Here is a 16,205-nt window from a genome sequence, read left to right on the forward strand (position 1 = left end):
TTTTTTGTCCCCTCAGGTTTTGAGTCAAGTTATAAATATGAATCTGCGAGTCTTCATGAACTGCCAGTCCAAGCTCTCAGACATGCCATTGAAAAGGTAAGCCAGCCTACATAAGAGAAAGAGCTGGGGATTTCTTAGACTCCAAATAGGAGGTGAAAGTGTAGGTTAAGGCTAGGTCTGCAAGTTTTACATGTTTACTGTTTAATACAGGTAAGTGCATGCTGAAACGTGTATTCCGTGGAATTTATTTATAAATACATCTTTTAATAAGATAAAATGGACAAGCAAGGAGTGGCAATAGGACTACTGTGACAGCAGCAGTAGTAGCACTGACAGAACTGTACTGAACATATGATATGATATGATAGGTTATTTATAACGCGCTTAATACCCAGAGGTTTCTAAGCACGGACCCGGGGATCGAACCTGTGGTGGTACGTGTCGTCTTGCTGCCAAGGCAAGCACGTTGCCCCAGGGCTATCCTCCCGAAACATAACAAATCTAAGACTGAAGCACAACCTGCACTGCACCCAGCAACTGAGGAAATAATTTGCCAAGTAAGCATGCCATCTGGAGCATCACCCACTGTACGCAGTTAAGCTGTGTTCAACAGCGCACGCCCCTCTTGGTCACATAGATACTGGCCATTTCTGTTACTGAACATTCAGAGCTGAAACATGGCTTTTACTTAACATTTTGTGACTGGTCATTCCATGGGCGTGTGGGGCCTGGTATCTGCTGCAGGGCATGTGGATAATAGCAATGTGTGTTGTTGCACAATGTGGAGACCAACCATACATGTTACTTGTCAACGTGGGTGCAGACCATACACTGTATACGCATTTTAGGATAGAATAGCAATGCATTTTACTATTGGGGATGAAGGAGTTGGTGATTGTCTTCTGCACTCTACCCTAATATCTCTTAAGCTTCTAAATATGTGTTGAGGCCTGCTGCAGGGATTAATAGACAGAAGCTTGCATGTCGCTACATGCCTGTCATTAACCTTCTAAATTTTTAAAAAAATGCCTCTGTCCATAAGAGGGGTCTCCCTGCGATACATGCTAATTCCAGTAGGATTCAAATATGGTTGAATCAATTATAGTAGTATCTCATCACATGCCACAGAGGCCAGTAAACATGCACAATTCCATGATGTGTTTAAATCAACTTTTTGTAACAAATATAATTTGCATTTGACTGTGCAAAGTTATAAAGCTGTACCAAATGGATGCTTCTTGATAACATGTAATTGTGCCAAATACATGTTTTCTGCTCTAGCAAGCTTTTTAATGGATTCCTTCCTCTGACGGATTCCTCATCTTTGATAACTATCTGCCAGCGCAGCTGCTCTTCAGAAATGTTTCTGCTGCCAGGGAGGGTTCAGCACGGCTCCACCCGACCCTGCTACTTGTCCATCGGGGCCAGTATATATTGCGGCACTGCACGCTGTGACCTTAGTTAATTCTTTTCTGCACACTCTGCTCGCTTCAGGAACACTGGTTCATTTTTTGAAGTGTTGCCACTTCAAATCTGTCGGCAATATGCTGAATGCGTGAAAGGTTCCGTTTTTTAAACCCCTAAGTGATTGCAGACGCTAAATGTCAGTTTTGCATTCCTACATGATCCGTCGGTGAGTGACACTACACTAAAGATTTCGGGCTGGGTCAGTCGATGCACCCCAATGTGCTTCTCGAACCGAAGGCAAAACTGTTCACCTTCGTCCACAAAGAGAAAGGTGGCAAACTGACTCATTTGAAGTTTGGCCAGCACTGAACGTGGCACCGAAGAAGGGACCCCGGTGTGCAAAGACAAGAAGCAGCACAGTAAGAGGTCTTGTTCACCTTGCAGGTCTTCTAAGCATCATTATTTTTCCTGTCAGAGGAAAAGGAGCCACTTTTCCAGGGACAGCCCGGAAGACAAGGTGCCTCGGGTACCTTTCACTACCCAATTCCCTAATCCCGATGACTCTGAGGCCTTCCATCTGCATCTTTGCCAAGGCACCAGCCAGTTAGACCCCGTCGGCAACATTGTAGACCACCACAGTCGTTCGAGCCGGCACAGACACTTCAAAGGCACGTGACCTTTTGGGCTCAGCCGTGCTGAAGACAGGCAAGGTTCTGTTTTGAGGTCACACAGTTCTGTCTTCGGATGATAGTCCTACGGCCTTGACATTTACTTCCATGGCGCTAGCAGCACCAGACCAACACTGGCAAGGATGGAGTTCCTCAGGAGTATGCTCTGCTGCCTAGTGGGTGCATTCATGTCCTGAATGGATGACATTTATGATAAGGAGGGGGACCCCATTCCCTTTGAATTGGATCCTCTGCAAACCAGAGAAGTTGGGGACTTTCCAGAGGAATTTTATGGAGAACGTGTTTTGGTGAACCTTGCTACTGATCTTTAGGATGAAAGTGGTCTGAACACCTCCCCAGAACTGGACATGCTCCCTGCTGCCACTTCAGGTAAGCCTAAGGCATCTTTTCAGTGCCTGATTCCTAAGTGGTAGATACCCTGTGATTATCAGCCCCCTTTCGACCCAAGGTACAGTACAGGCTAACTGAAATTTTGGATGAGGGGCCGAAAAGAGACCCTCCTGCCTATCAATCAGACTCTGGAAGTAAAAGTCCTTGAGCTGTGGTCTAAGCTGGCCTCCATTCTGACAAGTGACCGATACCTGGCACAAAAGCACAGACCAGCAGAGTCTGACTGTGTTTCTGTCCACCCACCCATTACCTGGCTGCCACATCCAACTTGAAAGCATCTTTCCCCTCCTTTCATCGGGATAAAGAGGTTGGATGCCAAAGGTATTTGGCTCTGTGAGCCTTGGTTTGGGATGCATTAATGCCTCCTGTGACCTAGCCAAATTTTCATTTGGTTTCTGGTCTGCGATTTCGCAGGCAGCAGAACACATCCCAGAAAGTGACATGAGGGATGTGTGATGAATCAGGATGATTTGTCCCTTCTCCCCATAGGGGAGCCACACCCTTTAAGGCTAGGGAGGTGAGCCCGTGATGAAAGACTCTCCCGAGGGGTCTGGGCAAGTGAGACCTCACTGGGAGTGGCTCATCGTTTGGGGACAAGGACTCCCATTCCAGAATGGAACGCTGTTGTGATGATTCACCAGATATTGTCACTTCTCTCAGCGGAGAGCCCTTTCCCATGAGTATGGGGAGGTGCAGCCGCTACCCAGTAGTCCCCCTAGGAATGGTGAAAGTGGGAGAACCTCATGGGGATGGACAACCCCCCCCCCCCCCCCCGGGGTCAGGACAAACACCTGGGGTACAGCACATTGAACGTCACACCTCAACATAGCCTAGCCTCCCAACCCCCCTCCATTTTAAACCACTTCTTTGAGAGTAGACCAATGTATTACTGTAGTACATGGGATACAGCCAAAACAGAAAGTACTAGGACGAAGAAGAGCACAGAAGACATGAGGCATAAAGATCAAGGTATCAAAAGAAACACTTTGAGAATCAGCCAGTGGAGGGACTGGCAACAATGTAAAAGAAGAAACGATAGACTAAAGTTTTAAAGCCCAGCTGGCAGAGGTAACAGATCTGGAAACCATTAAAAGTGGGAGTTTGAAATCCCGTCGGCAGACCAGAGGAATAGAAGAGCGGAAGATGCAGGTGAATCGCTGACGGAGTTCTCCGTGGATCCAGCTGGAGCAGAACGAGCATGAAGCAGGAAAAGAGAATGAGCAGTACAGTAGAGCGCGGAGCCGCCCCGGTGCTGCAAATGGATAGGAGAGCAGCCCGGAGAGGCGGACCCAGGCCCAGGAAGCCTCAGTGGCATACCGAAGTCCCAAAGTAGGTAATGGGAGGTACGAGAGACCCGGTGGGGACACATGGGTGGACGGGAGGCAGGCTCGAGCCGCTCTCCCCTGGCCCAGTAGTAACAACAAAACTATTGGGAAGGGTGGCGTGAGCATCCAAAGAGAACTTCTGCGACGCAGTGGCAGCTATAAGCCCATTGATGATGTGAGACGGGTCGGGGACTCTAGCAATATTTAATCAAGCATCCGAGGAGGGGGGCTGGATTGTTCCTGACCTCCAGGGCCTGCCAGTCATGGGGGGGTGGGAGGGGCGTGGCCGGGAGCAGAGGGGTGCGTTCAACCGGTGTTGCAGTAGTCTGCGATCTGCTCTGTTAATGGAAGGGAGTTGGCGACAATCCAGCCCGGAGTGGACTGGAGCAGTTCACCCAGATGGCCTGAGACGGATTGAAGTGGAGGCCACCGACCGTGTGCCTTGTTGTGACGGCGTTCTCTGTACGCTTTCAGGCCCAGCGCAGCCCCCTCTAGGACACCAGAGAGGCTCCACTCTTCACCCCAGCGCCGAGCGAGTGTGGTGGGCGTGCAGAGGCACACAGAAGACCCCTCGGCCCACGCTGGCTGATATCCTGCTTCTGGGAAGGGGGGGGCCGCCCTTGATGCACAGCGCTCCCCCGCCCCTTTCCCGGTCCTGGGCCATCCCAAGGCCCTATTTGCTATGGGGGACAGTAAGACCTTGAGGGGGCAGAGAGTCGAGGCCTGTGTGAAGGCCCCGGGTGTGCCTGACAGCATCAGTGACTCGGCCGTCTGTGCCTCTACGTGAGATGGTGGCCTGCTCTGCGGCAACTGACGGCTGACCCGACACACCTGCGCCCCCGACCCCAGACCACTGTTGCCATTACAACTCTATACGCAGGGGCTACCTTGGTCCCGGATGTGCTTTGTGATTGCACCTGGCCTGCTCATGACTGGAGCTTGGAACTACATTTCAATGGATTTCAATGGATTGCCTTTCTCCTGCAGATACCTCATCAGATAGATATCCCTTCCAGCTTCAGCTGCTCAGAAAACTTTTTGACAGGTGGGTGTAGTGGATGTCGACTCGGCCGTCGATCCACCTTAATTCGATGCTTGATCGTCAGCTCCGAATGAGACGGTCGTCATTGTACATATACTGCATTACTACGCCCCATACCGCAGTTCCTTTTTTTTGACAATCAGCATGCTCCTCGTGAGGAGCACTGCGATTTGAATCCTTCAAAATTATTATTTTATTTTTGATTCACGCAAGCCGACCATGTATGCGCCTCGAGTATCGGGTCTCAAGCGCTGTGAAGACTGCAACTCGAAAATGACGGGGACTGCTCCACACAATATATGCGCGTGGTGCCTCTGCACCGGCCACCACACCAAGAGCTGTACAACTTGTGGTAAAATTTACTCGAAGTCATTAAGGGAGCGGGGTGGTGAAGCCTGCGCTGGGTTGACCGCCTCCCAAGTCCCCGGGACAGTTAACTGTTTGGTCCTCGGAGGCAGAAACGGAAGGGCCTACCCCCAAGAAGGAAGAAAGGCATCGGTGGAAGGCCAAGAAAAGGTTGCATTCCCCGAGCCACTCATCATTTTCTCCAGCATTGGATCTTTCATGGATTCATGTGCTGTAAATATTCCCTGTCGTCAGGCTGGAATCCCTGGTTACTTTGATTAAGTAATTTTCCTATGAAAAATGTTGACACCTTGAGTGTCCCATCGACGTAGTTGTTCTTGCTTTTGGTCCCCACCAATAGGATGTCAAATCAGGGCTGGACTGGGAACTAAAAGAGGCCTTGGAAATAATTACTGGGGACCGAAAGAGGCCCTGGAAATAAAGTTCAAAGTGGCCCTATATGACACATTTTCAGCAAGCCCAATGCTTTTCCTATGAGAAAATTTGGAAATACCACAGAAAAGAGGCCCAGGGGGCAGAGGCCCACCGGGAAATCTCCAGGGTTCCCTAAAGGCCAGTCCACCCCTGCGTCAAATGAATAGCTCCGCCCCTGCAGTTTCCCCTCAGATTTCAACCGTCTTTCGAGCTGCAGGGATTCCTCGAGTTATTCTCTTCTGAGAGAAAATATCGTTCCAAACAAAAATAACATTTGTTCAACTTCTTCTCCAACTGGAGCAACCGAAGACTCATCTACGGTCCCATTTACGAACATGGAGACCGATGGACCGAAAGAGTCCTTGTCCAGGCCCTGTGACACTTGCAGCCTAAAAAACGTACACTAAGGTGACAGGTATAGAGATAGTCTATACTGCCTCTACCCTAACCATTCCCGGAGGAATGTGAGATCTGCCAGGGTTTTTCACACAAAACCCTTAAGGACAGAAACCGTTGCTTAATTTGTTGGCTTAATGAAGGAGCATACCCGGCATCGGAAGCGGGTTTGTCATGGAGTGGGAGGGATACCACTCTTTCTGACAAGAGGTCGCCATCAGGTCACGGGTCCAAGTCTAAAGAACCTTTAACGAAGAAACAAAAAACAGGTGAGCTAAAATTGCCCACGGGCCACAATAAGGCCAAACACTCTTTTCCTGTTAAAAAAACACCAAGTAATGTTGAGGGGTCCCATTCTGGGTCTAAGCACTTGTCCAAAGTCCCGTCGATGAAAACGCCATCGGAAAAACCTGCAGATAAAGGCTCACGCCCGTCGACTGAAACCACGTCCGATTCGTCGAGAAGGTCCTCTCCGACGACGGACAAACACAAATCCAAGTCGTCCACGAAGACCCAGTCTTCGTCTGCAAAAAAGAAACACCATTCGTCCTCGGAGTCTCGCAGATCCTCTTCTGGACAAGAGTTGTCCACGAAGCACCCTCCGACGACCAAATTATCATCGACACCCACTCCGACGACAAAATCGTGGACATCAGGACATCACTCGTCAAAGACCCCCTCGTCAAAAGACCAAAAAACACAAATCGTCTGGGAGTAAGGCTGCACTGCCATCAACCCTGACAACCACTTTCACGACTGAAACCACAGAATTACCTATACAGGACAGTATATCATCCGACAAAGGAAAGACTAAAAACCCTGACAAGGGATCCTGTAGCTCACAGACAACTTCCTCTAGGAGTCTCTCCTATAAGCTACCCCGACATCATGCCAGAGGACATGTTACAGCATGAAATCACTTTAGATTTCGAGCCTCCAGAAGAGGAGTGCCCAGGGGTCATGGACTCCGATCCTGCGGAAGACAGCTCCTAGCCTCATATTCAGGACAAACCCTCTAATCGCCTACCATTACCATCAAGAGGAGAAGAAACGCCTTTAGGAATACTTAACATACCACCTACTCTTCCATCAACACCTTCGGAATGGGAGTTATGACCCCACAACACCCCCTTCTAAACCTGTAATCCTTGCTCTCCCTGCAAGTGCATTCCACTTTACAAACACTGCCGGGACAACTCAATGCCAGGCTTCCACCTCCTCAGCCGCAGGCAGTTCATCTATGCAGGAAAGACCAGGGTACGCCAGGTCAGCAGCAACAAAACGATCCAGGGCATTCTTCCAGGGACGAAGACAGACGTCCAAGAGCACAACCGCCTCCTAGACCCCCACCGCCATGAAGGGATAGTCCACGAATACGCGAACAGGAAGAGGGGTAGCTAGTAGATACAGACCAAGACACTGGTCCAAGAGACACAAGCTCTACCGCCTCTTCATCTCCTCGCAGAGACAATACGTGGGACACGGATGACCCAGACCAAGATGCACAAAGTAGTTCTGCTCAACCCTCTCCTCCAGATAACATTGGGGCTTTCCACTCCATGGTATCTAAGGCGTGCCAGGAATTCGGTTTAACGCCTGCAGAAGAAAAGGACGACTGCTTTCTTTTTTACCATATGTGTAAGCGCAGAAAGGCTGTTTTCTGTACCCATCCTAGATCATGTTTGGCAGGGGGACCTTTGCACTCTAAAACATCTGTTTTCTGAACCGACACTTAAAGGGAGACTGGACAAAAGATTCAAGGCACCTGATACAACACCAAAATGTCTCACCTCACAACCCTCTCCAGAGTCGGTGGTGTCAGCGGCAGTGGGTCACAAGGCTCGTTCGCAGCACAAATGCACCACTCCCCCAGTCAATGAAGGCAAACAAATTGATGCCTTAGGTAAAAAAGTGCTCACCATCGGAGCAACAACAGTCAAAGCAGCCAATGCCCATGCTCGCTACAATCGAGAAATGTGGCATGGTTTGGCTCCTATTTTAGAGCACTTTCCAGAGCAACAGAGGAAAGAAGCCATGACACTGCTGCGTGAAGGTGAGGAGGCCTCAAACTACAGTATTAACAACGCTGTGAATCGTACTGAAACAGGATTCAAACAAAGTGGCAATGGGGTAGTCCTCGGAAGGCAAGGATGGCTACGTTTCACCGTTTTCTTCAGGAGGTACAGCATAAGGTGGTTGGCATGCCGTTTGAGGGAGAAAACCTGTTAAGTGATGAGATCAATGAGGCCCTCAAAACAATGAAAGGCTCCGAGACTGCTAGATCCCTAACAACCTTACAGGGCGAAAGGTCTTCATTTGTTTTCGAGGTGCCTCAGGTAATTCTAGATTCTCATCCTCAAGGGACAACAAAAATAACGGCAGATCTGGATACTACTCTCAGGGATACAAGAGAAATTACCAGTCCTCCCAATGCCGCAGGGAGTATCGCCAGGGACAGCACAAACGCGGATCAGCCACCTCTCAAAGAGGTAGACAGAACAAGGCCCAACAAGGACTGCCTCATGGGCACACAGGTGGGGGGAAATGTGGCGTGTTATCTCAACAAGTGGCAAACAATTACAAAAGACAGATGGGTGCTAGATGCCATCCAGCATGGCCACGTGTTAGAATTCAAACACGCACAGATTCCGTTGCCTCCCATAAAGGTATCACACCTGCACCTTCCAATTCTACAACAGGACATACGTCAAATGTTAAAGAAACGGGCAATCGAAAGAGTTCCTCATTCGGCAAAGGGAAAAGGAGTATACTCCAGGTACTTTGTCGTCAAGAAACCAGACGGGAAGTGGTGTTCAATTCTGAACTTGCGAAAGCTAAACAAAAACATCAAAAAGCAAAAGTTCAAGATGGTGACACTTCAAGACGTCATAAAGGCCATACAACCCCACGAATATCTGGCGGCTTTAGACCTCAAAGATGCGTACTTCCACATCCTGATGTGGAAGAAAGACACCGAAATTATCTCAGATTCAAGGTCGGCGAAAGCCATTACCAGTTTCGAGTATTTCCATTCGGCCTCAAATCAGCCACAGGACGTTTACAAAATGCCTTGCACCAGTGGCAGCTTTTCTCAGAAAACAGGGCCACCACAGCTACCCATTACTAGACGACTGGTTGGTTTGCGGGCCAACATGTTAGCAAACTACGGATTATCTGAGACAAACGCAAGCTCTTCTCAAACAATTGGGATTTGCAATAAATTACTGATAGGCAGAGTCCTGTGCAGTTCCCTTAGGGAGCACTACAGACAATTAGGACTACAGGTGAGAGCAATAAATCCCCTTTGGTATCAGTCTGTACCACAAAGATTTAGTTGGTAGCTGTGGCTGAGCAGTCAGACCTATCTCAAGAGGGAGATGAACAGTATTCAGAGTTTACACAATAGGCCTACAGTACTATGGCACAAGGAAAACGCTGACCAAAGCTTTGTATTAAAAATAATATATATTTTTATTTTACACACTTCTAGTTAAACACATTCATCACAGTTATTAAGCAAGTTAAATTCAGTCAAGGAAAGTATACACAACCCCCTATTTAAATTGTAGACCAAGTGAACCAGTGTGAAAACTGAGCAAAACGGCACAGTGAAGACCAAACACAAATGGCACTAGCAGTTTCTCACAAGGGAGGGAAAGCACAAGTTATACAGACATATCTTCTTACACACCCTAGTAACACTTCCCATAAGTTTGTGAACAAGTTTAGGCAAGGCAGTACTTTAGTATAGAGAACACTCAAATGAAAACCAAGCAAAATGGCACTTCACAAGTTTTAAAAAAGGGAAGAAAAAGGTGGTTATAATATGTAGGTGCCCCAACACAGTTCTAGTTGAGAAGCAATCTAGAGAAGGCAGTTCTAACAAATGTAGCCAGAGTCAATAGGCCTGTGCCAGAGTCGGTGGTACAGGGCAAAGTGCCCAGGAGCAAAATGTTCTTGTAGCTGCAGTCAAGTCTTTGGTTAACGATTCGAAAAGGTGGATGCAGAAGGTGAAAAACAATGTTAGAGTATAGGGGCGGCCAACCCAATAAGTAGGTGAAGGATTTAAAACACCTTTAGCTCTACCATGCAAAAAGGGCGTCCTGGCGGAACAATGTACCTTTTAAAATGAATAAGTGGCTCCTGCGGTGGTGGTTATTCCTGGTAGTTCCTGCAGTTCGGGTGATCCAGCAGAGGAAGAGAGGCTCTCGTCGTGGAGGAAGGTTAGAGTTACTGCACTACCCAGGGATGAAACCAGCCGCGGTGCTGGCCGACGAATAAAAGGTACACTCCTTTAAATCGCTGTCCGAGTGGACTGGTGCCTGGCTATCCGGTCTCCGAGTACAGGGTACTGGCGATTCGACCAGGGCAGGTCCAGGAAGGTGATTGGCAATTAGGGTTTTGATATATTTACAGGGAATAAGCTGAAAGTAGGAAGGCAATGGAATCAAAGTGTCAGTTGGTTACACATGTTTGATCCTTTGAAGAAGTATTGTACTACGATTCACTTATGGTGTTTCTACTTGTGTTGTTTTAGTACTTTGTATGTGTGTGATGTATTATTATCATTTTTATGATTGTGTTTTTAAGAAAATATGGTAACTGATGATTAATATAATTTGTGATAATCTTTTGGAAGTTTCCACTTGATGTGGGAAGAGTGAAGGGCGAAACCTGAATAAGCTATAAGGTTTCTTTTTGTATATAGAATAAACTGGTTGGCCCCACCAGCTCAAGGGAAGAAGGCTCTTGCAGATGAAGATCTTCTCTCGTGTGGATAAAAGTGGTGAGACGCTGCAGCAGGGCTTCACCGGTGGTTCAGTCGTTGCAGATGTCTTTAGCTTCTCTCCTCTTCGGCTTCTTAGTTCCAGTGGCAACGTCTTTCTCTTCCAGTCCTCAGGACCCTGCTTTTATGCAAAAAGATCCCCATTCATACAGCCTAGCTGTCACTCACACAGTGGAGTGGTCATCTTGGTGGGAGACCCTCCAGCCTATCAGGATAGAGTGCGACATCGGTTGCTGAGGCAACCCTGTCGAGGGGTCCTACTCCCCCTCCCACACAATGGGCCCACCCCAGACTCAGTGGCGCCGAAAGGAGGGCTTCTTGGCAGAAGCCCGCCAAAAGGACGAACAAAGTATCCCCGGCCTGGGTTAGGAGTTTAGAGAAAGACACGAGAAAGAATTTATATTAAAGTTCTGGCAAATAAAACCTACTGGAGTAAAGTTAAATTAAAATAAACCAGCGGTATGTTAGAGGCTGTCAGAAAATGTTGTAGCCTCGAACAATGGGAAAATCCCATAGGAAAATATTTGCGGTCAAATATTTATGGTAGTAACCACTGCCACCAGCTAGAAACCTTTGAGAGAGGGACTGTACGGTACCCTCTCGAAAATGAACACCAGGGAAAACTATTAACCCTTCCCAGTACCTCCGTAGTAAGATGGGTTGTACTGGTTTAGTTCATAAAAATTGACTAGTAAAGTCAATGGGGACTTTACATGCCCTGGGACACAGTAGTCAGTCCCAGGGTATGGAGTCTATGTTTGGGGGTCGCTACGACACCCCTGTGTCACTGCACGGAGGGTGCTGTGTAACACATGTGAATAAAGATGGTTCTTATGGAAGTGAGAAAAAAACCCATAGACATTAAACACAAAAATAGCCTAGAACACACATAGCAAAAATGCCTATGAGTGGGAAAAAGAGTCTCGCTCTTAGCAGGAGAAAAAAACAAACTCTTCAAATCCAGCAAAGCTGCTGGGGGACTCTATAGGTAAGGGAAATTAGCCATAAAATAAGAATTCTCCCTAACAATTCCACCAAATCTTGCACAGTTCCTTCAAAACGTTTGGTGTTCCTGGGCGCTCAATTTCTCACAGACCAAAGCCTTATCAAACCCTCATCAGACAGAGTGAAAGCATTAATAACCCTGACAAATTCTTTCACTCCAAACAAGCTAGCCACGGTGCACAAATACGTGGCTCTACTAGGGACCATGTCGTCCTGCATTCCACTAATACAGAACTGCAGGCTAAACATGCAGCCAGTACAAAGGTTTCTAGCTACCGGAGGGTCCCAAACACACACAGGTTCTGGTCAGACAAAATTGCCATCACTCTGACTCTCTCAAACACACTAAAATGGTGGACAGTCCCCTACAACATCTCGAAGGGGCTGCCCCTTGTGGAACCCAATTACCATCTCACGATAGTGACCGACTCTTCCCTGGTGGGGTGGGGAGCTCACCTAGACAAACATCAAGTCAAAGGCTTGTGGACTCCCGAAGAATCCGTCCTCCACATAAATGTGCTAGAACTGTGTTGTACATTGGGCCCTAAAGTCTTTCCTCTCGCTAATCAGGAATTCAGTTTTGCGAGTCCTCACGGACAACAGAATCACAATGTTCTATCTGTGCAAACAAGGCGGAACACGATCAAACACCCTGTCTCAAGAAGTACAGACCATTTGCCACTGGGCCATTCACAGAAACATTCTGCTCCAAGTCTTCCACGTCCCGGAGATGCACAACAAACAAGCGGACACCCTCAGCGGGCATTCGTCACAGTCCCACGAATGGCAACTACACAACAACCAAGTATCCAAAATCTTCTCGACATGGGGTCATCCTCCTCCGGACCTCTTCACCACTCAGAGCAACAAGCATTGCAAGAAATTTGCAAGGAGGATACTACATCCCGACTCCCTCTCATCAGGAAAACAATCCAGATACGCAAATATCACTGCAAAGTAGTTCTGATAGCACCTTACTGGATCAGACAAACCTGATTCTCGGACCTCCTTCAACTCACGGCGGACAATCCTTTCCATCTAGGATCTCATCACAGCCCAGACTCCCTCAAATTAACAGCGTGGCTCGTGATAATGCTGATTTCAGCCACTTATACATGCCGTAAGAATGCCAGCGCATTCTAGCTGCAGCTAGGGCTCTGTCCACTAAAATTTCCTATAGCCACAAATGGAAAAGGTTCTGTACATGGTGTGCGCAGCAGCCCAACCTTCAACCACTGGCCATAAAACCTCTACAGATTCTTCCCTGCCTTCTCAAATTGGCAAAAGAAGGTCTAGCGATCTCCTCTATAAAGGTGCACTTGGCCACAATCTCTAGATTCACAAGGAAAAAAGCATCACCTCCCCTCTACAGTGACCGGCTACTCAAACACTTCTTAAAAGGACTCTTTTGTACTTTTCCTCCAAAGAAAAGTATTCTTCCGGTATGGAGCCTGAATCCCGTCCTGGCCGGTCTCATGAAAACTCCTTTCGAACCTCTATCAAACGTACACATCAAATTTGTGACCTAGAAAGCGGCATTTTTAATCACTGTTACATCCTCTCGACGAGTTTCGGAACTACAGGCTTTACTGGTGGACCCTCTGTATCTACGATGCGCGAAGGACAAAGTAAACATTTCCACCAATCTTCACTTCATCCCAAAAGTGCCATCAGAATTTCACAAGAATGGAACCATAACTCTGCCTACATTCTTTCAAAACGCCACTTCCCCACGGGGAGAGCCCTACACTCTCTGGACGTGAAAAGGCCATTCAAATATTATCTGGACTAGACAAAATCATTTAGAACAACAAAACAGCTCTTTGTCACCTTTGGACCTTCAATCAAGGGAAAAGCCATCACAAAACAAGGCCTTGCATGGTGGATTTCCTCAGCGATATGTTTCTGCCACACAAAGGCCAACAGGCCTCTGCAAACTGCAGCTAGAGCACATTCTAAAAGGGCCACAACCGCCTCAGCAGCTCTCTGGTCCGGAATGCCCATCAAAGACATTTGCTTAGCGGCAACATGGGCAGTGCCTCACACATTTACCAGGCATTAATGCCTACAACAGCAGCATGCTGAAGACATGCAGATGGGACGGGCAGTCCTTAAACGGCTGTTCCAGTAAGGTAAGCCCCGCAGCTTCCAGGGTATTTCCTTGTTCTTCAGTATGTAGACTTCTCACATGAGCGCAGAAAATGCAAAAGTTTCTACTCTTTGTTTGCCTGGTTTATCTCCTCCTAACATGTATACTGCTATAAAATGTATTCACAGCATGTGAATCCATGAAAGATCCAGTGCTGGAGAAGGGAGTAGTTTCTTACCTGTTACTCCATTTCTCTAGTGTTGGTATCTTTCATGGATTCACATGCGTCCTCCAGCCTCCCCTCTCCAGGCAATCATCCTCTACAGGGGGTTATCCTCCAGCTGGAGTGGTTAAAAGCAGAGGGGAAGCTGCAGGGGCAGAGCTATACACTCGATGTCCTATTGGTGGGGACCAAAAGCGCCCACGACGACGTCGATGGGACACTCAAGGTGTCAAGTTTTTTCATAGGAAAATGACTAAATCAAAGTAACCAGGGATTCCCAGCCTGACGCCGGGGAATATTCACAGCATGTGAATCCATGAAAAATACCAACGCTGGAGAAATGGATTTACAGGTAGGAAACTAATCCCTTCTTCCTCTCAAAAGAAGAAGCGATGCCACCGACAACGGTGCAACTCTACTCTTCTTCCGAATGCTGTAAGTCATCGGCAGGGCCAGCGTCAAGAGCCGAATGGGTGGACTACAAGTCCCAATTGTTGGAAATGTTCAAAAAGGCAGCTGTGGGTGCCGTCGAGCACCCGATACAGTAGGCCCCGGTAGCTTCAGCTGTGTCCGGTGACTCCGGCCCCAGAGCAAAACCGGCTCTATAGGCATCAGCAGAGCCTCCAGGCTTGGCACCAAACAAGACTGTGCCGCCTTGGGCGCCTGGACCTTCCTGCGCGCCCCAGGCACTGGGTCTCTTAGACGCGCCCTCGGTGCCCAAGACCCTGTCGGCGCCATCCGCCAAACCGTCGACGTAGTCTTTTGTGCCAAAATCCAGATCCACATTTTTCTGTGCCATGATGGATATCTTATGCTCCAATGACAATGAAAATCAAGGAGACCCCACATACTCTGGCAGAACCGACTAACACTCTGGCAGTCCTCATGGCTTTGGCTAAAGGGTTGCATGATGCTAGCGGCCTTTACACGGCTCCGGACATTGAGATGCAACAAGCCAACACCAATGCTAAGTTTAGGGCTTTCGTTTTTAGGGCGGTGGGATGCTCCAGTCAAGCCAGCAGCAGTTTCTGACCTGACAGACATCTTGGATGAGGGACTTGCCACAGAGAGGGCTATGTCCTTCAGCGCAGCTATCGCCGACCCAATTGCCACCCCGTGGCATCGCTCTTACACCATACCCCAGACAATTCAAAGTGCACTAAATAATATAGGCCGGCAAGGAGAGATCCTACATCCTACAACCCCAGAGGGGTTGGTGGTACAGGCGGCCACAGTGTCCACTACGACAGCCAATTACACATCTAATATTCTCACCGACAGAGAAGGCAGTGGATGCCTTGGCGAAGAAAATCTTTTCCTCGGGTAGCATGGCCTTGAAGGCGGTCAAAGTCTCCTGTGGCTTCGCTAAATATTGTTTCGGTTTGTGAAAGGCCATTGAACATGCTGCCAAATACGTCCCGGAGGGGGAGATGCCAGACAGTTTCCAGCAGCTGGTGGACGACAGCAAAGAGGTGGTCCGGCAGTCTTTGCAGATGTGCCTGGACGTGGCAGACTGTGTGGGACGATCAATGGGGTCGGACACAGTTCTCAGGAGGCAGGCTTACCTGCACTCCTCTGGGTTCTCACCCAATGTCCAGAATAAACCACTCGACATGCTTTTGATGGTGAGGACCTCTTCGACACGAAGGCCAGCGACTCTTTGAAGAAATTCAGAGAGTCCAAGCTTGCTGCAAAGTCACTCGGCCTAGCTGTGCAACAGCCAGCCAAGACTGCCTTTAGTTTCTCATCAAGGGATGAGGCTATCAGCACTGTCCACTATGGCAGGAAGGCTCAGCTCCCACAAGCCAGGCAGGGGCAAAGGTAATTCCTGTGCTGCGGAACAGGTAGGTGGGCCTTTGAAGACAGCAGACGGCAGCATCAGCGCCTGTGCTGGTTCCGCCCTCAAAGCCGCTTTGATTTCTCCTCCCACAATTCCCTGGTTGGTGGATGGTCAACCGAGCACTGGGCCCAATGGTGGGAGATTACCTGCAACACCTGGGCACTTCAGTTTGTGCTTTGGGGTTACTGTCTGTCTTTCTTAAAAAGGCTGCTGGACCGACCTCCACCACCTCC

General features: G+C 48.4%; 1 protein-coding gene across 3 annotated transcripts in view; it reads left to right on the forward strand.

Annotated features, from left to right (window-relative positions):
* UGGT1 (UDP-glucose glycoprotein glucosyltransferase 1) overlaps positions 1-16,205 on the forward strand; it is a 2,047,742-nt gene that overhangs the window by 1,553,481 nt on the left and 478,056 nt on the right. For all 3 annotated transcript variants that reach the window (XM_069617855.1, XM_069617854.1, XM_069617856.1), the window contains one exon: positions 17-96. In XM_069617855.1, coding sequence (XP_069473956.1) covers positions 17-96 — 80 coding nt within the window. The remainder of the gene's footprint in view (positions 1-16; positions 97-16,205) is intronic.

The sequence above is a fragment of the Ambystoma mexicanum genome, chromosome 10 (genome assembly GCF_040938575.1).
Source record: "Ambystoma mexicanum isolate Mex_15411 chromosome 10, UKY_AmexF1_1, whole genome shotgun sequence".
Classification (NCBI taxonomy): Eukaryota; Metazoa; Chordata; class Amphibia; order Caudata; family Ambystomatidae; genus Ambystoma; species Ambystoma mexicanum.